This window comes from Anopheles marshallii, chromosome 3 (genome assembly GCF_943734725.1).
Source record: "Anopheles marshallii chromosome 3, idAnoMarsDA_429_01, whole genome shotgun sequence".
Lineage (NCBI taxonomy): Eukaryota > Metazoa > Arthropoda > Insecta > Diptera > Culicidae > Anopheles > Anopheles marshallii.
In genome coordinates, this window is record NC_071327.1 from 22,607,501 (window position 1) to 22,633,525 (window position 26,025).

The following is a 26,025-nucleotide window of genomic DNA, read 5'->3' on the forward strand; positions in this document are numbered from 1 at the left end:
CGTGTCACCCCGGAAAACAGCGCAGCGGGGCCGGGTGTGGCCGTAAACGTAATCCAATCGAAATCATACAGCATTCCCCACGTACACTTTATTGCACTGCGGAACTACCCTTCGGAACGGAGCGCTATTTACCTTGAACCGTACCGCGATCCATGGTGTGTACACCATATTGCTCGCAGGAGGTTTTTTTTTTGTGTTAATTATTTACGTCTAAAGTGGAGTAAAAATGGATAGAACTGAACACTTTTCGCTAGGCTCTCGGTCTCACACCCAACATCCTGTGTCTAATGCAGATGTGTAACCTGCACTAATGGGTGGAGGGGAAAGGGGGGTTAGGAGGGGAATGCTATATGATTCCGATTATCATGCCGTGGTGCGTCCACGCTGGAGGCTCAAAGCGCTGTAGGAGAGCCTGCCGAAGCTGAAAAACCGCGTGTCGGAAACCTTGAACTGTCGGCCTAGATCGCAAACTGACCATCCTACATTCGGACACCCGAAAACCCGTTCACGGCACGCTCGCAACGTTAGCGCGGAACATTGGCCACCGCAGAAATTAATCCTGCCAATTATCCAGCCACCAATTTTCAAGTAAAACACACACTGACACACACACACACGGGGAAATCCTTGAAGGGAGGGAGAATATCACACCTTTTGCCCCATTACGCTAGTGGAAAAGGCAGTTTTGAGAGGGGGGTGGGGGGGACAAAGTGCTGCTGTGAAAAACTCCACCAGGACGTGTGGCCACCACACACACACACACACGAACACGAACACACATTTTGTTTACCTAACGGGGTGACCAATAGGGTTTCTGCACTGCAGAATTGGCCCACAAAAATTGAAGCCGTCCAAAAGCAGAAGAATCGAAGTTTTCTTGCCACACAGGCACACACAGGCACACGCACGCACACCACCACCTTTTTTGGGGTGGAAAATTTGTCCTGGAATCGTGTACCAGCAGGCGAACGGTTTGCTGCCTGGGTGGAACTCGTGAAAAACTTCAGCTCCAACTTGTTCCCATCATCACGCTCTCGATTTTCCGCTCAGTTCGCTCTCTCTCTCTCTCACTATCCCTCTCTCGCGCGCTCTCTCTCTCACTGTCGCTACTGCAACTCAATTCACATTTCACATTCTCCCGGATTTGCTCCCCGGATTTTCTCAAACCTGCTCGAGTTCAGGCAGTTCCGTACTCGTTCTGAACCAATCCAGCTATATAGCACCGTTTGTCGGAGGTATCGAGGTTCGAGAACAATGCGTTCACACCAAACCATCAAGCTGTCCCGGCCGTTCACAATTCCAACGCTATTACCCAAACAAACCCAACGTATGACGTGCGGAACACGGTGCGCCCTCGTGCCCTCGTCTATTGGTTTCCGAACGGCGAGTGTGTGCACGGCAAGAATTTCCTATCCCAAACCACCAGCAAACTCACCAACTCACTGCCCATGCGCGCTTTGGCTGCTGTCGATCTCGCTGTCGACGAATGTCCGACACGCTCGCCAGTGTTCCGCGAGAGTTTGGTTCGCAACTCCCTCGCAAATGGTGGAAAAAAATATCAAGGGTTCGGCCTGTCTTCTTGACAGGAAACTCCGAAGCTGCTGCCGCGGCCAAGAGTTCTGTACACAGCCTCAAACCCTCCGTTTGTCTCGCCCTCTACCTTCCCTCCAGCGCACACATCGACAAACGCATTTACTTCACGCACCACACGAACGACCTGCTTTACATTTATAATAGTTTACATTGCTGGGTGCGTGAATAGCTCCACTGCCCACGCACGCCCGCGAGGACGACTTGAAGTTTGTCAACACAAATAGACAAAAAAAAACACCCAACGTGCAGCACTACCCACACAATTCGGTTTGGTTTATTTTGTTTACACTTGGAAAACAAACACGATCAGCGTTTGTTGGCAGATTTGGACGGTTGATCGCGATCGTGGGCGCTAACGGCGCCCTCGTCTCGTGAAATTAAACACGTAACATATTGGGGCGGCTGTCCGGCGGTTCTATAGATTGTTGAGAATGGTCATAGGAAGTGTGGCAACAAACAGCGGAAATGGGTGGATAATGAAGATACGAGATCGGCTGAGTTAAAACACGTCCTCCAGAAGTCACTAGAAATACCAAAATAACGGCCTGGCATTAAATCCCAGAAGTTTGTTACTCAATGACTACATTACGAGATCACTTCTACTATTAGCTATTAGTATCTCACTGCTTTCAACCACAGATGATCGTTAAAGTACGTAGGTCGGTTGAAATATCCTTCGCTTCATCCATTTCGTTCTGCAAGTACAGTGTGTAACATAACTATACGTACGCGCACGTATACGTTTCCTAATTTTATGACTATTTATCATGTTTTTTAAATGTTTACTGACCATAGATCGGGGTGTCACAATGATAAAGATGCCGAATTCTTGCCGATCTTTGAGGATTCAAAATTCTTGGTGCGTTAAAGAATCTTTTAGCATTCATGAATCATTGAAGTAAGGATTCAAATTAATTCATTCAGTTCAAAGATGGACGAAATGGACGGTTTCAAATCTCAACTGGATCGTTCCAACATACTTCTTACTTATCTGGCGCTACAACCGCTTCGCGGTCTTGCCCTGCTGCAGATTGGTTTGCCTGTTTGACCTGAGTCTTCTAAACCGCTCACGGTCGAGCACCTTCGTCAGCCGACCCATAATCTTGGCCTTTTTAGCGAACGTATCAATGCCGTCACTCCAGCTCAGTTTGGGCCTACCACGCCTCCTCTGTCCAAGTGGACGACCTAAAAGGACTTTACTAGCTGGGTGGTCCAGTGTCATTCTCATGACGTGATCAGCCCATTCAGGAGCCTGACAGCTCTAATCTGCTGTACGGCAGTTAGTTCGTCATTATAGTGGTTCCTATGTTGCCCTTCCACACATATGAGGCCAAAAATCCTTCTGAGCTTCTTCCGCCTGAACGCGACTAAGAGGGTTTCATCGTTATTGGACAAGCTCTATTTCTCAAATGCGTGAGAAAAGTCTGGATCTGTACAAGTTGTTCCATGCTCACGACTTATTATTCAACTCCTTTATAAAAAATGCTCAAAAATTTTTTACACTAGACCACCGAGATCGTGGTCCACCAAAGCAAAAGAAGAGTTTCTATTAGTAAATGTAGGTGTAGATGACTTAATGTGAGTGTTATTATTCTACAGCTAACTTCAAATTATTCTAAATTCGTACATTAAATTATGTATAAAAAAAAGTGATTTTTTTAGAAGAGTCAGTCATATGAATCTGAGGAGTGAAGAGTCATTCAAAGCAGAATTCGACTCTCAAAAGAATCATGAATCCTCAGAGCAGTGGTGGTTTACGATCCTTGGAGGCCTAAAGCGGAAAGGCAGTTGAGGTTCAGTTCAGGAAGGATAACCAAGGATAAGCACTATTCAGTTCTTAAATCTAAGACGACAGATGAATCTTCTAAGATTCATGAATCTTTTAGCATTCATGAATCTTTGAATTAGAGATCCAAATTCATTCATTCGATCAAAGATTCAATCTGAATCAGATTCACCCTACACGAATGATCAGTGATCAACTAAACGGCTTGATTCATTGCTGATGGGAACGCCGGAAATGGGAACCCACAAAAAGCAAGAATGCGTGTTGTTAACAACAATTTAGCCTTCTATTTATTATAATTGAATAAACAACACATGAAATATACCCGAAAAGATCGCCAATTCTATATTACGTCCTCAATTAGCTCACCGTTCGGGTGCTAGCTCTTAGGTAGCTCGGGTGCGCATATAACAATCGGGGCCCATAGCTTCCGCTCCACACTCAAGCAGACTCATAGCGCAACATATCGTACTTGAAATAATAAAAGTAAAACCGATTTCCGGTGAAAATTCTTCATGCAAAGTGCCTTTTTTTTTCGCTGCCTATGGAAAGCACCTTACTCGTACAGGAAACACCTGACCTCTGTTGCCCCGAGGATCGTTCGGGTGTTCATACGCGATAGAGGGGTTCAAACGTTTACTTCCTTTATTTATACAGCAGCAAAGCAGACCAAAGCAGATATATGGATTGCAATTATTCTCGTGTGCTTTCCTTTGAAATTATCGCATTTTTTTTATTGAGAATTGGCCAGAATGCAGAATCATCATCGCAGAACACTTCATAATGGTGTTTGGTGGTCTACGGCGTTTGTGCTATTAATTACGTTAAACGCTGGGTGTGCTTAGGTACTGCATGTGGGAAATGGTAACCCAGGCAACGCATTCGCTGCATAACCACAATGCCTTTTAGGAGCTTCCTGCTTATTGCTGCCGTGGTCACAACTTCCTGTCCCAGAATCGAATTTCGGTGCCCGTCAAAGCGGAAGTCAACGCACGGATCGAAAACCTTCCCCCCGTTGTGCTGGGCCTACGCGAGACTCCCTTTTTAATCTTGCACGTATCGATACACTCTTCGCTTTATTCTTTACCGTGCCCTTCTTGTGTTGAACCATCATTTCCCACAACGTAGAAGAAGCCAAGGGAAAGAAATCTGTCCAAAAAATTCATTCAAAACGTAAGCAGATTCCCCCTCAATGCTCAATATAGTCGTCGCATCTCGATATCAGAAGAAAGCCCAACACAACCGTAAAACGTACCGTGCGCCGCCTCGTTTTTCTTCTTCTGCCACACAAGACGCTCGCACAGGGCGCTGCGGTGTGCTTCCCGTGCAGAGCGCAACCCAAACGACCCAAACGAACGGACGGAAAGAAGAAAAAGGAGCAAACGCCGAACATTTCCCAGTCCACCCATCTTTGATCGGGGTTTTTTTTTTCCCCCTCTACCTTTTTGGCTTTCTTTCTTCTGTTGCGTGTTTCTTGTGCCCTTTTCCACCGGTCCACCCTTCTCCCGCACAGGTGTCTGCGGTTCGCTGCTGTGACCTGTCTTTGCTTGGTTTGGTGGCTTCTTTTTTTTTCTCTCCTGTTTGGGGCCCATCTCCTTTTGCTTGTTCTTGAGGTTACTTCATTTTTTTCCATTTTCCTTCGACGGAAAAGTGGTTTTTGTGTCATTCTTCAACTGCCAAAAGAAGGGGTCCAACTTTTTCGGGCGCTACAAATAGCGTCACACGTGTTACAGCACACCGGAGTTAACTTTAAAATGCACTTTGCTTTGGCGCAAGATGTGCAATCATCCAATGAAGAAGAAAGAAAAACAACCCCTACAGGAAACGGTGTTTTTTTTTTTGTTGTTGTTTCTCATCCAAGGAACACCACCCCTAGTGCGAATATACATTTTACTGCACGGTGAGCAAAAGCGTAACCAAGAGCGACCCCGCCAGTGGAAGAAAAGGGGATTGGTAGCCTACTTTTTTTTGCTGTTGTTGTTTGCTTCTAAACGCCTCTTGGACGTCGAGGAAGCCATAAAAACCCTGCCAACATCCAAATTCCATTCCCCATGCTGTTGCGCGGTGTTGGCGCACTGCATCGCAACCCAAACCGCACCGACGGAAGCAACCACACCGAGCACAACCCAGCGGCGAGAAACATCAGTCGGTGTGACCTAGCCATTATTTACTGGGCATAACCTCGGAACATATTGCGCATACTGTCAGAGGCAACTACTCTTTGCCTCAAATCTTCGTGGCCTCTTCGGAGGGGACGGTTTTAATGTTAGCAACCATAGCCACCAGAACACCAGGTATTCCCACGTACTTACCGCGATGTGCAAATATGTCCTCAAGCTGATTACTGCAATCAATAATCCATTCTGGGCTGTCGCTTGGGGCTGTGGTTACTATGATAGGGTAGTTCGTTTTGATGGAAATTACAGGTCCTAACAGGCACAGGCTAACACCAGACCACCAGACGCACTTGTATCGTCCTGCTTCACCTTTTTGCTCGCACTACGACACACTGCCCAGGACCTTCGTTTTCACCCAGCACTCCCCCTCTCGGGACGGGTTGGAACTTGAGGGAAAATGAAGACTCCCCGGAAAGGGTCACGGATTCGATTTTTCCCTACAGGCGGACCGAACGAACCGTTACCACCTTTGACATTTAACGGAAAGTGCTGCTGCTACCTTCTTCGCACGCCAAACACCGAGCAAAGCATTTGCATAATAGCACACGCACGCACCCACACACACACACGCAGAGGAGCACTATTTTTTTGGTTTTCCTTTTTGCTCAGCCTGCACACACATATCTGCACGCGCGACACAAACACGTGGTGAGAAGAAGGAACTGCATACAGCGGAAGATCCAGGTAACGGCGATGTCTCAACGGCAGGACCACTGGGAAACACTGGAACGCTCACACACTGGGCAAACAAGAAAGGGAGGATGTTGTACACCTGGCAAACGAAAGTTGCAACAGCGAAAGAATGAAAATTACACACCACCGCACAAGGATAATAGGAGAATTTTCACTAACAGCCCTTTTCCCAGCAACGCCTAGAATAGTGTGCGATCGTCACACCTCGCTCACACATTCGCCCAGTGCACACAATCAGGTTTCGGGTCGACCGCAAAAAAAAACCCTCTGTGTGTGTGTGCGTGTATATTTGTGTGTGTCTAACAAATCTCAACGCACACACCCAACGCAGGGAGAACTTTTCCCAGTGTTTTCAGTCAGAATACTATACACAAATCCCACCGTATAATGGGCCCGTACTCAGCAGGCCACCACTTTCCTCCAGTGATGCATACACACACACACACATACGTACGCACACACCTATATCCGTCTTTTTCACGCCCAGCTCGTTCTCTCCGAACCGTTGGTGTTGACCGACAGTTAAAATATGTTGAAAATTGTAGAATAACTTCAGCCCAAGAGCACGGCAATTCTACGCAAAACTATAGTCACGGTAGCCAGGTGGAAATGTAGGCACGTACACACACCAACAGAAATGCACAAAGCACAGCACACTTGATGAAAAGTCCAGATTCCAGTAACGCCAAGTGCCTCCAGGAGCCGTGTGCGCTCAGCGTACTTTGAAGATCTTCTAAAAAATGTGTGTGATGCGTAGAGTCAACAGAAGCAGCATTACGCTCGTATCGATTTTTTTGTGTGTCCCCGCTTCTATGCTCTCAGGCTTCTTGGCACAGTTCTCTCGCGGCACCTCAAACTGTACCAACAACAACGCTCAGATGACCGCGAGAAAGAGAGGGAACGTGGTGAGAATGAAGCCAAACATATCGGGCTGTGGAACCGTTTTTTTTTTGTTTTGTTACTGAGAATGCTATGCTGGTACGTTGTTATGCTGCCTCGCTCAATCAACACAACATGATGCGCACCTTTTGGCACAAACCCACACAAACAAACACCGTTGGTACTGCTGGGTTTTTGGGAGTAAAACGCAACAACCCCCTCCCGAGCAAAGAAAGGAATGGAAATTCCAGGCAGCATAAACTGTATACACACTTACAGTGCGGAACACAAAAAAATTAACCAGCAGCTTGGTAGGACACACACTCCGGGCACAGGGAACCCGAGATAGCGATTTGAAGAACTGTCCCAAGACGGAACGCAGACCGATCTCTTGACCACCGACTCGGCCAACTGTGAGCGTTGGTGCAGTAAAAAACCAGAACTATGGTACTAATGGTCAGAAATAAAGGCAGCAGCATAACTCACGTATTTGACTCTCACATTCTCTAACACAAGCAAGAGAGAAGCAAGCTGTTCTCGCTCAGAGGTCGCAAGTAACATCTGAATTCCAGCATCTCCCATGAAGGAGATGCACACAGTTAATGTTATAAAACTGCTCCCCTGTTGGAGACCTCTCAACAACGTGTGGTGGAATGGACATCACCCTAAAAAAGTATGCTCTTCCTCGATTGCGAGCGCATTCCTCTAACCATTCTTGAAAGACAGCATCCGATGTACACGCAGAACAGAATTGATAACCCGTTTATTCAGAGCTTACTTGATGCTGTAAACAACAGTAACTGAATCGTACTGCTGAACCGGTTTTCGTTGCCGTGGGAGAAGCAATGCTTGCTTTGAGTAAATAATTTAAATAACGATTTTTCTGATGCGCAAGCTGTGTTAATTAGATCGATAAGAGGAGGAAAAGGCTTGATTACCGTTTACCTATTTAGATTAGAGACCTTTTTCGAATGAATACAGTTCGCAATTTCTTGTTCCTTGTTGACATCTACGTTACAATCGTTATTCTTTCCATTTCATTAGTAAATCAATCACACTGCACATGGATTTGTGATTTATGTTCAATGCATCAGTTTTTTTATTCTTCCACTGATGAACGAAACATCCACGTATCACCCCACTTGGTCACATTATTTTCGCAACGAAAACGGCAAACAAGTGAAGCCGGAAACGAACAGTACCGCTTACTTCAGCTTCTTCTTCGGGCGCAGATTGTTGGTGTGGCCACACTTCTTCTTACGGCAGTTTGTTGCTCTCGGATGCAGACGGGCATAGCACTTGCGACAGATCATTTTGTCACAGTTGTACTTCTGGGCCAAAATACGCAGCGATGGTTCGATGATACCTGGATGGGTCGGCAAAAAGAAAACAATTAACAACCAAGGTTTTTTTTTTCTTTGGCGATACTGGCGAATCTTCCAACCAGCCGGGTTACTTACCACCACGAAGTCGCAGCACCAGATGAAGGGTAGATTCCTTCTGAATGTTGTAGTCCGACAGAGTGCGGCCATCCTCCAGCTGCTTACCGGCAAAGATAAGACGCTGCTGATCCGGGGGGATTCCTTCCTTGTCCTGAATCTTGGCCTTCACATTTTCGATCGTGTCCGATGGCTCGACCTCAAGTGTGATGGTCTTGCCGGTGAGCGTTTTCACGAAAATCTGCATGATTCTGTAGAGCACAAACGGTCAGCTTTTGAGAACGGTAACATTCGAGGTTATGTACACATCGTAACGATGGTATGCATTCATTTCCAAACATTCAGCTGGGCGACCAAATGTTGAACACCATTGTACTTGGGCTATTTATTTTCACATCGCTCGTTGTACAACATTATCAAACGTACTTAAAGTGCTTTTATTCCTTGGATTTCCATTAAAAATCGAAACAAAACTCACCCAACGTGTCTGCTCGCTGGTACACTTTGACAGAAAAAGAAAAAGGAACATTTTGACAAGAACCAACAAAACCACAGGTTAGGCAAATCGTCGTTTTGACTTTTTGAGTCGGGCAAATCCGTTTTTGACTGCTCATACATTTTACCCATGTTACCTGATTTTTCTGCATTCGCTTACAAAGAGAGTAAATTTTACAGCAAAAATAGTGAATAAAATATCTATCAAGTTTCTTATCAACCCATTGAACCGAGCTGAATAAAAAACATAATTCTCTCTCCTAAGAATTGAAACCGATCTAAAACCCGGATAATGATGCAGCCTCTTTTCCAGCAAGCATTGAACCACGTCATTCGAATGTCACAGTGACAGTTCAACGTATTTTCTTCCCTAGCGGGTCACGAGCGAACTTCAATTAGGTGCATTTTGATATTTTTATATCTGGGAAGCTGGCTGCGATAAGTTCCCCGTGACTTTCTTCTCAAACTCGTGCTCAACAACAAGTGGCATAACCTTGGCGTAATGAGTGGAGCATTGCCACAGTGAATCTTAAGCTTGCCGCAACATTAATCTAGAGAATAGAACAGTGACATAAATACGCAGAATGTCGCAAGAAGATAATGGCACCGCTTCGGCCGAGGCCGAATTACTGGCCGCCGATGACCAAGGCAATCAGGACGTGAGTTGGTGTAAATATTGGTGGTTGAATTTATGAACGAAAAAAGCCATTCCCGTGTCTCGTTCTAGGGCACCGTTCAAGGCCAGCCGGCAGCACAACTGCAGGCCCAGCAACCGTCACGCGCTGAATCATTTTTCGCCATCACCAAATCGCTGATCATTAGAGCATTGATTATTTATTTCATTTCGTCATTCTTTCGCCGTCCCGCTCCGGATGCCGGTGTGAACCAACAGGCAGCGGGCAAATCGAAGATAAATGCGTGGAATCTGTTCGATAATGGCACAGTTTTCGATTTGCACGTGTACATTTCGGATGATCAGTACAATGTGGACTTCAACGATCCGAACAGTTTAGTTTGGCTGCAGGAGGGCTTGATTTACGGCGATTGGTATGGAGGTCGCGAAAAGGACGGCATTTTTACGCTCAATACTCATATCAAAGCTTCCGAGCAGCTGATGAACAATGGATCGATATACCTGCACACGTACGTCACTAGGACGGGGCTTAGTCCGAACCCGGCAGCGGGTGAAGATTTTGCGGGTAAAAATATGGGTCATGCGAGAGCCATGCTTAGCAAATACAAACGGATAAAGCGCACCAAGACGCATAACTTGCTAGCGGGAGAGAAGGAACAGTTCGAAAAGGAGCTGGAAAATGCGCTCGTGGACGATAAGATACTTGCGCACTGGCATCCAAATCTGACGATAAATCTTGTCACGGATCAAACGAACTGGGTGAAAGGATCGGTGCCACCACCATTGGACGAGTACATTAAATTTCTTCCCGGAGGGCAAACGTATCTTCCGATCGTGTTCTACAACGACTACTGGAATATGATGAGAGATTATCAACCCATTAACCAGACTACTCCCGTGTTAGAACTGAACCTAGCGTATCAACCACTGTCACTGTTCAAGTGGCAACTGTACGCGGCTCAGACGATGCGCAATAAATGGGCCAACAACATGTTCACTGAAGCGTTATCCGGTGGTTCCGAGACGGATGAAGATCAAGACTCGTTGAAGGAAGCGTTACTGGACAATAATCCGTACCTGTTAGGCATCACGATCGTGGTAACGATTCTGCACAGTGTATTCGAACTGTTGGCATTTAAAAACGACATCCAGTTCTGGAACAACCGCAAGTCGCTGGAGGGTCTTTCCGTTCGATCAGTATTTTTTGGTGTATTTCAATCGTTGATCGTGCTGCTGTACGTGCTGGACAATGAGACAAACTTCATGATTAAGATCAGCTGTCTGATGGGGCTTGGTATTGAGGTGTGGAAAATCCAGAAGGTGGTTAACATCAATATAAGCAAGGAAAATCTGGTCTTCGGATTTCTGCCCCGCATTAGCTTCACCGACAAGGGATCGTACGTGTCCAGCACCAGGCATTACGACAATCTTGCCTTTAAGTATCTGGGATGGGTGTGTTTCCCGCTGCTGGTGGCGTACAGTGTGTACAGCGTGCTGTACCAGGAGCATAAAGGATGGTATTCGTTCGTACTGAACATGCTGTACGGATATCTGCTCACCTTTGGCTTCATCATGATGACGCCACAGCTGTTTATCAACTATAAGCTGAAGTCGGTCGCCCATTTACCGTGGCGAATGTTGACCTACAAATTCTTGAACACGTTCATCGATGATATTTTTGCCTTTGTGATCAAAATGCCTATGATGTATAGAATCGGATGCTTCCGTGATGGTAAGTGCTACTGATTTTTTGGTAATAATTGCTATGATTCAAAAAAACTCTCCCTTTCTCCCCTATTCCAGATATTGTCTTCTTTATCTTCCTTTACCAACGCTGGATCTACAAGGTCGATTCGAAACGTATGAATGAGTTTGGGTTCTCGGCGGAAATGCTCGAATCCAAGGGTGACGCATCCAAAGCGAACGCAGCATTGACTGAAGCTAGTCTTAGCAGTGGCGATGAACGGGAGGCTCCAGAATCGACCAGCCAACCTTCTTCCCCCAATGCAAAGAAAAGGAAGAACAAAAAGTCTTCCCCCAAACGGAAGGGAGGCAACAAGACGGCCACTGATAAAAAAGATGACTAATAGCGATGTATATGCTGTGCACCATAAGTAACACAACCCACTAGAACCGCTTTTGCCCCCCCATTTGCTCCAATACATGTGTGTAGTAGGAGGCTGCTGTTGTCTTATAATTGTATCTCGGCCGTAAATCATTTGCGCTGACCGTGAATTTTTGTTTTCTACCTACAGTATATTTAATTTTTTGTCATAGTTGATCACAACGACGCAGTAAACCCTACTGATGATCGTATACAGCTAAAACTAATAGTTATAACAAAAGCTTTACTAGGTTCATTCGTTGCTCTAAAGGACTATTGTTATCAAATAGTCGTGTAGCAAAAACCAAGGGATGGATTAATGGTATGTTTTACATGGTCAAAGTACGTGTTAGTGTAGTATGATAACTCAAAGCGTGAATTTCAAATGCGAACAAAGAATTATTCGATTGGCCATCATCGCTTTTTATTTGCCTGTTGAGCGCAAAGGTTGTTCATGATGACAATGTGTCACAATCGCTATTTGTGCATTATTGGTTAAAGTTGTGCATCGTTTTGATAAGGTACTTTGCGTTATCTTGACTGTTTGTTTAGTTTACGCTGATAGGCGATGCAGGCTTAATAAAAGCATGATAAACATTTCTACGCTAAACTTCGTTGATCGGCAATTGACCGGGATGTGTTTTGGATACGACCAAATAAGTAACTTCAAATAATAAAATAACCAAGCAGTAAAGAAAAGATAAAACCCATTAAATCTGTTTTATACTCTTCTTGCAAATACGCTTTTTATGTTAACGAAATGTTGAGAATTTGATTTGAAATTTATTTCGTTCTGGTACCTTTGATTGACAACCTAATTTTTCGGCCGTTTGTTTTCCTGCTTGACAACCACTGCCATCAGTAACGTCAAAACAATAGCAACATTTCGCTGACGAAAGCAAATCACTTGTTTAGCATTTTTCGCACCCACGATTTCCCGTGCTACGCCTAGATGGAAAAACATTTAGGCTGAGATGTATTCCGAGTGGGCCTCACTGTATCCGATCATTGCGGAAAACATTACCAACGCACAAACGCAAAGTGTGCTTGGCAAATTTAGCATCGTCGGTGGTCGTGATGTAGCAGCGGTGGTTATAAAACAACTGGCAGGCACACTAGGCATCACGAACAATGCAGAACCGAGCAATCTTCACACGGACCAAGAGGTATGGTAGCTAGGCAAGGGAATATACTTCCATCGTCATCATCTCGTCTCCCGTTCCGTAGGTCCAATGGTGTATGGATGTGATATGTCACGGATTATCGCTACCGCTGTCCGAGCACGACATCATCAAGGATGGTGTAAACATCTACTGCGAGTGGATCAGTGCGGTGCTGCCCCAGACCAAGATCAGTGTCCCACGACCAATTATCGATGATCCGAACACATATGTTCGGAAAATAATCAAACATTTGTACAATCTCTTTGTGCCTCGCCCTGGAGAAGGTACGGCCAATTTAATCCCCCATTAATCGAAAAAGCACCAACAACAGTGCATTCCCACACGTGTGTGTGTGTGTAGGTGTGCATCGATGCATACGATTTGCACCATTAACCATTATACTACCACCTCTAGTGTGCATGCACGTGTTGTGTGACTCTCTGTAGCTCTATGTATCCGCACTCAATTGGCACCAAACTAACTCCAACATGCACTGATTTTCCAATCTTTCTTCGTTTCAAGTCTGGCCTTTCATTTACAAAGAGGAACTAGGTGAACGCTTTACTACTTTGTTTCGTATTTTTTTGCCGACTGTTTGCACCCAGCCAGAAATGCACTAACCCGAATTATTGGCTCACTTTTCCAGGTTCGGATACTATCAATCGGCAGGCCGTCCTGTGCCATCGTGTGCTGCGAACCCTGCAAGACACTGCACAAAACTCACAAATACTCACGGTGGAAACATGGGAAGCACTGTTGCTCTTTCTGTTAGCCATCAATGACATTTTGCTGGCCCCACCGATCGTGAAGGATGATGTGGGTGATCAGCTGTGCGAACGTGTGCTGAGCGTTCTGTTTGAAGTGTGGCTGTTGGCCTGCAGCAGATGCTTCCCTTCACCGTCCTTGTGGAAAACGTTTCAGGAATCATGTGCCGCCTGGCGTCACCGTATCGCACTCGTCGAACAATGGAACCGAGTGAATCTGGGACTGACGGCAAAACTGCTGGAGTTTACGTATGGTCCAGCGTTTCCGGAAATGAAAATCGGTAAAAAAGCTCATATCGCATATCGTACCTAACATAGCATGTCTAGACTCAGGTTCTGTTTATGCCGGGTCTCTTGCTGACTGAATAAGACGCTCCTTATCATTTATCTCTTATCCATTTCCATAATCCACAATATCCACAATCATAAAGTTCCGATTCTTGTCTGTATTTATAAAGTCAATCGCTTCTTCCCCTGATTTGATTATAACTGAAATTAATTTGTTCAGTTTAGTAAAATAACTGTTTCGGTTAGTGTGTAAGATATATCATAAATAAAATGTCATGAATCTTTTATAGCTGACGAAGACGCGCACCTGGTCCCAGATGGTATGACCAACGATGGAATTGCCCAAGCTTGGATACGCTTCCTCAAGATTCTCGGAGCACCAACGGACCTGTGCTGCCCGCAGGTGATCAGTCGTACACCACAGTTTGTGCAAGCCGTGCTACTTAACGCCGATGGAATTGAACCACAGCACCATCCCTGTTTGCTGAATCTCCCTCAGATCTTTCTCAAGACGTTGAAAGGAATTGCCGGATTAGTAGACGCTTTTCTCGGTAGGTATTCGAACAGCTATCGTTGCATATTTGTTGATCGTTTCAACTGAAACTTTTGTCCATTTCTATATAATCACACGTAAGGCATAGCCCAGTTTAGAATGGACGAGAATAATCTTCTAGAGAACTTCAATCAGCTGACATTCACCAGCGCTGGTGGTGGAATGCATACGAGTAGTGGATCGGTCATTAGCTTTAGACATTCGGGTGGCGAGATCAAATCGAGCGCCCTGCGAGCAAGCGGTGGCCTAGGGGGGCTTGGTCTCGGAGCCGCATTAGGCGTTGTCGGGTCGGGCAGCAGTTCGACTGCTGGAGCAATGGGTACTGTTTCTGGCGTCGTTCCCGGTGGTGGTGGTGGTGGTAGTTGCGGTAGTGGCTCTGGTTGCATAAACAATGTTAATATAATAGGCTGTAGTTCGAATGGCGCTAGCACCGGAATACTGAACAGTGGCAATGGTGGTGGAAGCGGTGCCGGTGCTGGGTTTGGTTTTTCATGCGATGTATCCGCAGCGAGTCAGGGTAAACTTCACGAATCGTACACTAAATGTTTAGTAGCCGTTTACTAACTTCATTAAACTCATTTTCGTGCCCATCACATGCACATTCGCCATATTAACGATCGCGCGCAATAATAGCGGAAGGTTCCGGGTTTTGCAATAGCAAATCATCGTCGTTATTCATCGCTGACGCTAACGGAACGGCTAACTCTCCAACACCTCCGCTACAGCGCCGGCTGGCGAAGAGCTTCAGTGTTTCGCCATCGCTGCCGTCAGCACATGCCGTCATCTCGATGGCGCAAGCTAAGGGTTGGTGGACTTACTTGCTTGTTCGTCTCGGAATGTTGTCGTGTGTCGTTAGTTCGTAGTTGTTTGATATACTGCTGTCCGCTATATTGTTTTCAAATGCCCTTTTTATAGTTGTGTAGTCATTTTTTTTTAAATATATATGTCCGTGTAGCCTATCCTAATTTGCATAATTTACAACAACACAATTTAACACAGGCATGATTGTTGCGCCTCTCATAGCGCAATGTAGCGTGTAGTGCTCACCTGGACAACAATTTCGCTCGTTTCAAATCATTGCACCATTTAAAACCCACGTTGGCACCATTGATCGTTTGTCGCTGTTGTGAATTTTCCCCTATTTTTTATTTAGGCTTTTTTCGATTCGATTGCAGGATTTACCAAAGGTTCGTTTAGTGGGCTTACTAGCAGCCGTAGTTCGTCTACCCATCCAAACAATGCGCCACAATCGGCGTCCCTACCGTCGACTGGATTTTCATGTAAGCTGGCAAATTTTTCCACTTACGGGTCAGTAAATTAACGTATTTTGTCTCCTTTTTTATGTAAGCAATGCTTTCGCTGTGTCAGGAGAATCGTTATCCGTTAGCTGCGAACCGTCCCAGATGTAATAGCATTCTGCATCTCTTCGGCGAGTGGCTCTTCGATGCGGCTCACATAGGAGGTGATACGTGGATGCAGAATACTAAAAGTAAGTTCGTTACCCACAGCAATAGCACCGAATCTAAAATTAATCATTTGTGTATCTCGATTCCAGAGCGTGCTGCCGAAGCAAAACGCCGTCCATCCTCCATGATCATGGACAATCGCAAGGGTAGCCTGTCGCAACCACCTTCCTTGTCCGAGGTAAACGATGTTGCACCCGGTCTCACCATCGACAAGTACGAGTCGGGCAAGGCCGAAGCGCTGGGCGCTTTGTGTCGCATATTTTGTGCGAAGAAAACGGGCGAAGAAATACTCCCGGTGTACTTGGCACGCTTTTATATGGCACTGCACCAAGGTTTGAAGACCAACGATAACCGGGAGTGTATGGAAACACTTGCCAGCATACTGTACAACTCGTCGGACCTGTTTCGCATTGACCTGGAAGGCATACAGGTCCTACTGCCTGCGTTCATTGGCGCGTTGGAGCTTATTTTGCCGGAAAAGGATCTAAAGATGAGATCACCAAACGTGGTCATTAACAAAACCGAACTGCGCCGGGCGGCTATCAACATTCTGCTGTCCACGTTGGCCCTTCCGTTACACTTCCAGACGCTTCCCATTCGCGACATTATGGGTGGACCGAATGATAGGTGAAAGATCTTACGAGGATCGTGTTGTGGTGGTTTGATTAACGATTTGTTTTCCTTTTTTGCAGAAGTATAACTTTCATTCACCTGAAACCACGGCTTATAAACATTCTCATGAACGCGTTGCAGGTGGAAACAGATCCACAAAACACGCACATGCTGCTGGGCGGGTTGCATCTGTGCGTTCAGGATGCTGTCACGTTTGAAGAGACGGAAAAGGGTTCCGCCGAAGTATTGCACTCGTTGCACCCGACTGCTGAAACTTCCAATTTGCTTAGCTCGGGTAAGTGATTGATAGAAAAAAGTAGCGCTCATGTTATTTTCTTTTCCTTTTAATGCCGCTCAAAGTTGTTCACCGCATTGCAGCTTGATTTACTCAAAAAAAATGTACATTTCTTTTTTTTTTCAATCTTTCATTTTGTTTTTCTTCACCGTCGATTAAATTATTTGGTTTAATGAAAAAATACGAACGAAAACAAAAAAAAAAAACAATCACTGCTTTTTCGTCCATTTTCTGGTACCGATTGGAACGATCGACTGAACCGAACATAAAACCAAACCCATTCGCCATCGCACCATTCCGTATCGCATCATTTGTGCACCATTTGCGCCGCTCCCGCTAGCCTGCTCCGAGAAGAGTGCCTACTCGATGAACAGCGCCAATTCCAGCATCGGTGGACACAGTACCGCAACACTTAGCAATGAACCTTCTAGTTTGCCGGCTTTTGATGATTTCTCATCCGACATTATTCATGAGTTAGAATTGAGTTCATCTGCAATTTATGGTAATTAGTTAATTGTGTTTTTTATTCTTCATTCCCTACGTTAATGCACGTGCTGCTACCTTTATTCCCCGTAAATGGCTTTTTGGACCATGATACAACATCCATTCCGTGTAATGTTTTTCATATAGCTCGTTGTTAGATTTATTTTATATGACCTCTTATTTCAACATATGAGTTTGTAGAGCACAACACAATCTTTACTGCACACAATGTTTTAATGCAAAAACAATAGCACATAATATTACAATGGTAGTAGATTGCGTCCCTTGTATGGTCATGAATGAAACGTAGTGTATGAAGTTAAGGACAACATAATAATACATCCCCGTTCACTCTCAGATAGCGCCCATGCGTTGTTTGTGCGAGCGACTTACCTCGTGTGTCACCGCTTGATATCGTCGTGGAAAACCGACCTCAACGTGTCCCTGGCAGCTTTGGAACTGCTGACTGGTTTGGCAGGAATGCACGTGAAAGATTCAGGTAATTGAACACAACTCATCATCTAGCACGATAGCTCACTGCCTGTATTTTTTCCATTCTTTTAGATGTGTTGGAATGTAAGCGAGCTGTTAAGTGGATTTGCGACTACATTTGCTACCAATGTTCGAGACCACCGCCAGCACACATTAAGGATCTTCACAGCACGATCGTGGCCGCGTTCCAGTGCACCTCCGCCTGGTTGATGAACCATCCGTACCTGCTGCAGGATAAGGAATGTCTAACGATTGTGCTGGAGGTGGTTGAGCTCGGTATATCCGGTTCGAAGAGTGTCGGCAAACCGGGTGAACCGGTCAAGCATAAGGACGAGAAAGAGCTCAAACCGGCTAGCATGCGGGTGCGGGATGCGGCAGAAAATATGCTAACCATGATACTGGAACAGATCGATTACTTCCCGAACGAGTGTGGCAAACAATCGCTTTCGTCACTGTTGGATGAAGTGGTGCTGGCCAAACATTCCAACACCTCCGGCGAACATGTCGGCGAATTGCCCCAAGAGCAAGCGATCAAAAAGTTTAAATATTTCGTGACGGAAAACTCTACCGTGCTGGCGTTGTTTGAAGAACCGCTTGGTAACGATCAGGATCCCCAACCGACGGTTACAAGTACGTGAGCGTGTTGAAAAGGGCGATGGAATTTCTACATTCTTTTTGCTCTCCTTATTTCAGTTCTTATCCGCGGGCCGTTCGGTCGGCATGCCTGGACGATGCAATTGCGCCATCTGTCGAGAAGTAAATCGGGTACAAAGTATCATGCGCCCAATCCTGGCCGACCGGTGCCTATGAACGATATAATGATGCGCCAGGAACTGGAGTATAAGTATTTCCCCGATTCAGTGGATCGTATTCCTCCGTGCGTAGTGGATTACTCAATCCCGACACTGGATTCAGCGGAGCAAAAGATAGGCAACCAGTCCACCAAACAGCTGGCCCGCTTGGTGGAGCAGCAGGTCGGGTATGAAAAGCTCTCGTGGGCTGAAACGGAATGTTCCGTCGATGGGCTGGGACATGCACAGGAAGCATCACCACCCGCCGTCTGTCACGAGTTCCAAGCAGCTAGGCTGTTTCTGTCCCACTTTGGCTTTCTTACGATCGGGCAAAACAATGGAAGTGAACAGAAACTGGACGGCAGCGCACCCCTGTTAACAACGCTTGATTCATCCAAACCGGAGTTTTGTCAAGATTTGAAAATGTTGGATAAAATGTCACCCCGATCTTGTGACACAATACACGTGTTTTACGTGAAAGCCGGCCAAAGCACAGAGGCAGAAATTATCGGCAATATGGAACCGGATAATTTACCGTCCATTGATGCTCATTTCTGGAGAATGCTGTATACGATCGGGTGGCCAGTAACCGTCCAGGAGCACGCCGGTTGGACCGGTTTCGTCGGCAATAGTTGGAAGATACCGCGTGAGAATAAATCATGTCCGCAGCCGACCGATGAACAGAAAGGTCGATCCCCAGAGGAGTGGCAACTGAATGGTGAAAAAACGGTCCTCTACTGGGCGGACGTATCCTCGGAGATGGCAATTGTGGTGCCGAACCGAAACAACAAAGTCGACGTTACCGTGGAGGATGCGACCGACGGTAACGGTTGCCCATCGACAACCTACGAGCGTAGCGTGAGCGAAATTCAACCCCGTTCGTCGTCCGTTTCTACCAACCAACCGCGACAGTTCTCACTGGACGGTGAATCCGCTCGGCTCGGATCAATTAGCAAATCGGCCGATCCGATTCCACCCATGCGCCGTAGAACGGGTGCGTCCAAACCCAGCACGCTGTACACTGCACCGACGGCCAAGATTTTGCTCGTGTGGTTGGAAAGCTTTGAGGATCATCTTACGTTTCCGGTGGATCATCTGTTGCACTACACCCGGGCGGGATATTCCGCGCAGCACGGTGCCGTCGGTGTAACGACTTCGAGTGAATGTTTCATCATATACCTGCATGCCCTGTCGTCCAGTTTGCTGCGCGTTAAACTCCAAGGCCCGGTCGGGCGTATGAACTTTGCCATTCCGCTGATAGACGGAATGGTCGTCAGTAAACGGGTGATCGGTTCGCTTATCCGCCAAACAGCCTGTAACATGGCAAAGCGAAAGCGTTTGGACAATGATTCGTAAGTTTTGAAGTTACTGAATTGTCTTTTTTTTTTAAAGATAATCAATCAATGTTTCTCTATTTGCAGCTACCAACCGCCACACGTTCGACGCCGCATCAAGATACAGGAAGTCATGCACAAGTACAAGAAAGATCTGACCGAAGCAGAGATGCTGGCCGATTTGTTTAAGCCGTCAATATAATGCACTAATTGCAACTTTAAAAAAGTATTACAACACTAATTTATAACTAATCCAAATTTTGTTTTATTCCGTCCCACGTTTTGTGAGACTAAACGTTATACAATTCCAAACTAATTATGCAATAAAGCTAAAGTTGACACAACGTACGTAATAGTAGCGAAATATTTGTTTGACAATACACCATGAGTGATCGTATTTTAAGCAGAATTATTAGCAGTGTCCACTGATCAGTAAGAAATTAATATATATTTTTTTAACCAAGTTTTCCTTCACGTCCCATTGTTCGAGGCCGGTTTTTCTTACCTGCACCAGTTTTATCAATTGTGTGCGTGTGAAGGGTTCAGAAAAATGCAGGGTTCGCATGCAACGCAATTGCTGTATGAAGATCAGCAAAGATCGAACATACAACAAAATGTTTGAGAGAGAAATTTAAACAAAATTTATTCATTTTTTTAAACTAAAATTGTAACTAAAATGACTCATGTAAAAAAATCGTTTCGACACGCTAAACCGCTCAAGAATGGTAGAGGGATGGCCACCACACACGCGCATCGATCGATGTACCGTGTACAACTTCTTTCCTTTTGGCAGTGTGTGCGTAACATCCCGAACGCCTCCGGTCGCAAATGATCGCCGAACGCATCTCGCCACTAGTACCAACTCGTTCGCGCAACATAACGGTCGTCGAAAGGGCACACGATCCGTGGGGCAGTAACATAAGGGCAAATGCAGTGACTGAGGTTTACAGTGCAGAAGCATAAAAAAAAACGTGTTTGCGTTAAACAAAGCCCTCCCCTTACCTTCCCTAATGCCTTGCGATTCTTGCGTGAGAACGAAGGATTTGCTCTAAATTCGCTGACGCTTCCACGCGACTGTGCCAATATCCGTGTGTTTACAGCAAGCGTTCGGGCAGTGCCACCCAAACCGACGGGGTTTGCAGTGGGAATTAAGCAGTTGATCAGCAGCAATAAGAGTGTCCAAGGCAAGGCGGAGAATAAGAGGCTGCTACGCATGGTTCGGGCAGCAATGTGTGTAAGCACGGTGGCCAAATGTGTTGTGTGAAGTGTTCGACACTATCCAAATATATATAATTGTTGTTCTCGAGCCGTCGACTCGAGCTGAAACGGAGTTTTAAAAGGGCTGCCCGCGGGTGGGAAAGCATTTTATTTGTGCGAAAGGCGTAAGATACGTACGTAAATTCCGTAAACCGTGTGTCCCTAAAAAGTGCGAGTGTGTGCGAAGAGTGGTCAACGGCGTGTGCGAGAGAAAGGGAGCGAGCAAAAGATAAGCCAAGAAAAAAAAAAAAGGTATAAAGCAAGTGTGTGCATGAGAGAAAATTACAATATACAGGAATTTGGTAACATAAGTTCCACGCAGCAGCGTGTGCTGCACGCAAGGCGCGGTTGCAGCTCTTCGGACTGCCAATGCCATAGAAAAGGCGCACCCGAACGTGTAGCGCACGTGCATCGAAAAGTCGAATAGTGTAGCGGATTAGATAAAAATTTCCGCCAGCAACAAAAGCGGCAGGTAAAAATGCATCCAACAAAAAAGAAATGTTCTATTAGGCAGAACATTCAGAATTCTCACGCAAAGCATGTTCGGCGATAACGTCTGGCATCTAATAAGCACAAGCACCACCACAGGGAAACGCGGTCCTTGATGGTTCGGTCGGATCGGTAATCGTTTAGAAAATGGCACAGGAAAATTTAGAAGGCAGCGGGTGAAACAAATGAATGAAGCAAAAATCAAAATCAACAAAATTTCGCAATGGCGCGCGCTCGTTTGCGAGGAAGCGGAGAAGAGGGTTGCGATAAATATTCAGCAACCCCCCCCGTACCCCCGGAAGGGATGCCGCACTGTGCGCCATAGAAGGCAACCGCAAAGGGGTAGCTTTGCCAAGGAATGTGGCGATCGCGCATCCTTTTTGTGTTGTTACGGGCCGTTGTTTTGCAACACGCAACATGGACATCCTACGATAGCTGCAACGCCCGGCATCCCAGCGAACCGTGCGCGGCGGATGCGACGGATGATCGAGAAGAGAGATGTAAAACGTGATGATCATGCTCTCTCTCGCGCTGCCCTATCCCGCTCGCATCCCCTTACCGTGTGGTGTTCGATTTTTCCCTTTTTTTCTCCCGGGCACCGGAACGTGGCCAATATTCCCGGATGGGTAACGTCGTCGCGTACATCCGAGTCGTGTATGTGTGTGTGTGAGTGGAAGTGTAAGGAAGAAACATTTTCAAAAATTACCCAAAGGACGTAGAGCGGGAAGTTTGTGGAAAGATGTCTTGTGGGGACTTTTTTTATATATAATGTTTGACCGCTCGTTCGTGCGCTCATCCGCTCGTTCGGCGCAAACTTTGAAAAGAGAAGACTATGACAAACTCTACCCGTTTTTGGAACCCCCCCCTCTTCACCCTCTCCTTCCTTCCCACCCATTCGAACCAGTTTCTTGCCAATAGCCATTTCCTTCGCCACACACTCAGCGGCTTCCGTAGGCCCCGCGTGGCAAGTCCTGCTGCTGCCACACACAACAATTATAGCCTCAAAAAAGGGCGCAACGAAGGTGGACACGGCACACCGAACTAAATACCGATAACCGGTAGCAAACGGTCGGAACGGCGCAAATGCTTGCCTTGTTTGTTGGCTTGTATGTTGCGGATTTTGTTTTTCGCTTAATTGTTGCTTTCAATTAAAATTCGTATGGCGACTGCAGGCAGGACTTGCCCGCGACCGTTCCACCGATGGGTTGGAAAGTGTTTCGCCCTGCTGTTGTTGCTGTTGTTTTCGGTGGCTGTTTATTTTCGCTGAATTACCACCGTTCGCTTACCGTTCACGCTCCCAGACGGCGGTGACGACTACGTCCATGGTGGTGGAAGATCGAGAATCACGTCCTTTAGCTGCAGGTAGCCACACATACCTGCTTGTCCATTGAGCCTCTCCAATGTAAAGGTTTGGACCTTTGCGATATGGAATCTTGCAATCCTTGCCGAAAAAGATGTAAGACGGTTTCGATATGCGAGGCGGATGAGCGATCTTCTCTACTGAGTTGCGTGTACTTCAGTCCTCTGATTCGTTTGGTTAGACGAGTACTAGAAGTGTCGTCTAAGAATAGAACATTTACTCTTTTGAGTTCCAACTTCGCATCCTGAAGTCCTTTGATACTCCGTGGTTAGCCGAGTACTAGGTGGCTCGTCTAAAAACTTTGGCAGTATGTGGATTGATTCGAATTCGCAAAAGTAATAAACGAATTCCCTTTTAAAATGCTAAAAAATTCCGAAGATATCTCATTAAGACCTCTGTTCTGATGCGGTCGGCATCGTTGATGATCGTTGAATAATCATCTCCAGAAGCCCAATGCAACCTAAATTACTAATTGATTCTTCCCTAAACACGTTTCTCATCACCACGACGGCCAATTCTGGTAAATCAATCAATTGACCAGAATGTTCCTCACACGTCAACACCGTAAGCTCGCAAATGAATTACCTCCAAGGCGGTACTGAATGTGGCTAGGTGCCCTTTTGGTATGCGAGATGTGCGACCATACAACCACCAAGGTGCGCTTTCTGCTTGTTCAATTCCTAGTCAGTACGATGATGATGATGATGATGAAGATTTGAAACCTAATCCCAATTAACATCTTTGAACAGGCAGACCAAGTACTTATTTATGGGAAATTATATATAATTGTATAATCGAATTCTGGGCGCAAAAGTTGGACAGCGCTGGCCGAAAGAAGCATTCCCTGCTTATGCACAGACATCAGGGGTTTTGAGGGGGGGTTTGTGTGTGTGTGTGCTGCTGTTGCTATTATTACTGCTCCTGTTGGATGTGTTTTTGTCTCCACTTGAGAAATACCCGCACGAAGGATTCCGTCCCCCCGCCGGGATCTGGAGTACGTGCGCCGTGCGGTGTGCGGGGTTTGTTCTCTCGGCTCGTACTTTTCGGGCTTTGATTCAGCAATTTTCGGTTGCCACTGAATTTCCCGTTGCCTGCCATCTTCGCCTACCGCTCGCCCTGAGCTCGAGAACCTGGCTCTGTATCGTACATATTTTTTTTTCGTTACCATTGAACAAACGGCCGTGGCTAGTTTTCGATTTCTTTCCTCCGGAGCTCGGGGAGGCATGGGAAATAGAGGGCAGAAACGGGTACGCGAGCGCGTTTCATAATAGCTAATATGAGATATTTTGCTTTGTGTCTCGCGTTGTGCTGCCCGGGGACGCCACAGGGAAGGAAACTCTGCCCACATCGCGAGAGATGATCAAAACAGAATTATGGTTGAATGCCCAAAAAAAAAAACGTCCAACCGTGTGGTAGCGCAACAGAAAAGTGCGGTTGCGTCGATCAACTTGAGGAATTTGTGTTTTTTTTTTACCTCATTATAACCGGGCCTGTGCATGGGGACAGGGGAGGGGATAAAGGGAACGAATGAAGCAGGAAGGATCGAAGTTGTTGGAGCTGTGAATCAGACACGGTGGCACTTCCGCACTCCGTTCCCGGAATTTGGGTTTCCCAAATTCTTCGATTTCGAAACGTCACGGGTCATCCACATCGAAGTCAATTCCAGCACCGGGCCGTGACAATCATTGTTTGCTACGGTACACTTAGCAACTGGTTGGGTCGACACCGCCATTTCCTAAACATTCCCGTACGAACATTGAAGCAAAGGACGAACCGAATGACGAAATTGGTCAGAGTATTAAATAGACCCTCGGACAGATGCTAAACAACATGGGAACCAGACATGGATGACGACCAGAGTTGTCCGCAAAAAAAAAAACACGCTACATTGCACCGAGGAAAACAGAAGCCCAAGGTATTACTGGGCAGCAACGCAACAACAAAAACTAATTTCAATCGATTGGTTCAATTCATTGAATTATTCTAAAATTGTAATTTCACGATAAACCTCCATTATTCTCTCTCGTGCTTTTTGTGGTGTACGTTCCTAGGATGGTTTGCCTGCCGGTGGATGTGCCAAAAGGGCCTGAGTCATGCCACGCTGGCGCACTAATGAACATTTGTTCCACCGGTACAGCCGTTTATGAACAGTTAATTTGTGATTCCTGCGCAAAGCAAGGCTGGCCAAATGACGACACTGTAAAACACATCGATGACAACGATTCCCAAACCTTTACTGCAGTAAAGTTGGATGAGGTTTTATAACTTCAATTTTCGGGACCACTAAAGTAACAAGAAGTCTTCTAAGCTTGGCCAAAACGCCATAGTTGACCATGTGGATATTAAATGTAATTGTTTTAGAATTTTAGAATTAGAGCTAGATTTTGTTGCTTCATCTATCTATCTGCAAATAATAAGGCTAAACAGAGTACAAGAGGTGCCTGAAGAAACATATGCCCGGTCAGGGAAAAAAGGATACTTAGGATATTCATTCTCCAGACCGGATTGGAGTTAACAAACGGAAGAAACTCGTACAACTTTCCTAACTAGCATGACAGCTAGTCGGATCGAAATAATTGAGGCAAACCAAGAACAAATATGAGCTAAAGCAAACACCGCAGCTAAGAGGTAAACAATAGATAAAGCACATGCACTGGGAGGCTGTGGTACGGGCTGGTGTGTGTGTGTGCTTGACTGGTAGAATCCGTTCTTGGGCGTATGGATAATAAGAGGAAATGAGAGAAACTTTACGTAATTGAATCGACAAATATGGTAATACTAGAAATTCCACTTTGTTACCGACATGGAAAGGGGGTGGGAGGGATGCACACAGCCAATCGGATGTGCCCGGGATGCGCTTTTATGGATGACATCGTCT

The 26,025-nt window shown here is 46.0% G+C and overlaps 3 protein-coding genes across 3 annotated transcripts; 2 read left to right on the forward strand and 1 right to left on the reverse strand.

Annotated features, from left to right (window-relative positions):
* Positions 1-8,333: 8,333 nt before the first annotated feature.
* Positions 8,334-8,818, reverse strand: LOC128713767 (ubiquitin-60S ribosomal protein L40). The gene is made up of 2 exons (XM_053808634.1): positions 8,589-8,818; positions 8,334-8,494 (listed from the first exon to the last, which is right to left on the reverse strand). Exons 1-2 carry the CDS (start codon positions 8,812-8,814, stop codon positions 8,334-8,336), a joined length of 387 nt encoding a protein of 128 aa, XP_053664609.1. The 5' UTR covers positions 8,815-8,818.
* An 828-nt stretch (positions 8,819-9,646) lies between these two features.
* LOC128714014 (putative lipid scramblase CLPTM1) lies at positions 9,647-11,783 on the forward strand. Its single transcript, XM_053808891.1, has 3 exons — positions 9,647-9,721; positions 9,790-11,428; positions 11,500-11,783. The coding sequence occupies exons 1-3, from the start codon at positions 9,647-9,649 to the stop codon at positions 11,781-11,783; spliced, it is 1,998 nt and encodes a 665-aa protein (XP_053664866.1).
* A 991-nt stretch (positions 11,784-12,774) lies between these two features.
* Positions 12,775-20,243, forward strand: LOC128715539 (ral GTPase-activating protein subunit beta). The gene is made up of 16 exons (XM_053810445.1): positions 12,775-12,966; positions 13,028-13,247; positions 13,486-13,515; positions 13,610-14,008; positions 14,306-14,566; positions 14,651-15,085; positions 15,202-15,372; positions 15,744-15,848; positions 15,917-16,057; positions 16,124-16,661; positions 16,727-16,941; positions 17,282-17,443; positions 17,783-17,923; positions 17,989-18,546; positions 18,610-20,059; positions 20,129-20,243. The coding sequence occupies exons 1-16, from the start codon at positions 12,775-12,777 to the stop codon at positions 20,241-20,243; spliced, it is 5,133 nt and encodes a 1,710-aa protein (XP_053666420.1).
* The last annotated feature ends 5,782 nt before the right edge of the window (positions 20,244-26,025 follow it).

Excerpts from the sequence above, each read along its gene's own strand:
- LOC128713767 (XM_053808634.1), bottom strand. The coding sequence starts at position 8,814 with ATGCAGATTTTCGTGAAAACGCTCACCGGCAAGACCATCACACTTGAG. Across the intron at positions 8,495-8,588 it reads GGTGCTGCGACTTCGTGGTG|GTATCATCGAACCATCGCTG; the intron begins GTAAGTAACCCG and ends CGACCCATCCAG.
- LOC128714014 (XM_053808891.1), top strand. The coding sequence starts at position 9,647 with ATGTCGCAAGAAGATAATGGCACCGCTTCGGCCGAGGCCGAATTACTG. Across the intron at positions 9,722-9,789 it reads ATGACCAAGGCAATCAGGAC|GGCACCGTTCAAGGCCAGCC; the intron begins GTGAGTTGGTGT and ends GTCTCGTTCTAG. Across the intron at positions 11,429-11,499 it reads AATCGGATGCTTCCGTGATG|ATATTGTCTTCTTTATCTTC; the intron begins GTAAGTGCTACT and ends CCCCTATTCCAG.
- LOC128715539 (XM_053810445.1), top strand. The coding sequence starts at position 12,775 with ATGTATTCCGAGTGGGCCTCACTGTATCCGATCATTGCGGAAAACATT. Across the intron at positions 15,849-15,916 it reads ACCGTCGACTGGATTTTCAT|CAATGCTTTCGCTGTGTCAG; the intron begins GTAAGCTGGCAA and ends TTTTTATGTAAG. Across the intron at positions 20,060-20,128 it reads AAGCGTTTGGACAATGATTC|CTACCAACCGCCACACGTTC; the intron begins GTAAGTTTTGAA and ends CTCTATTTGCAG.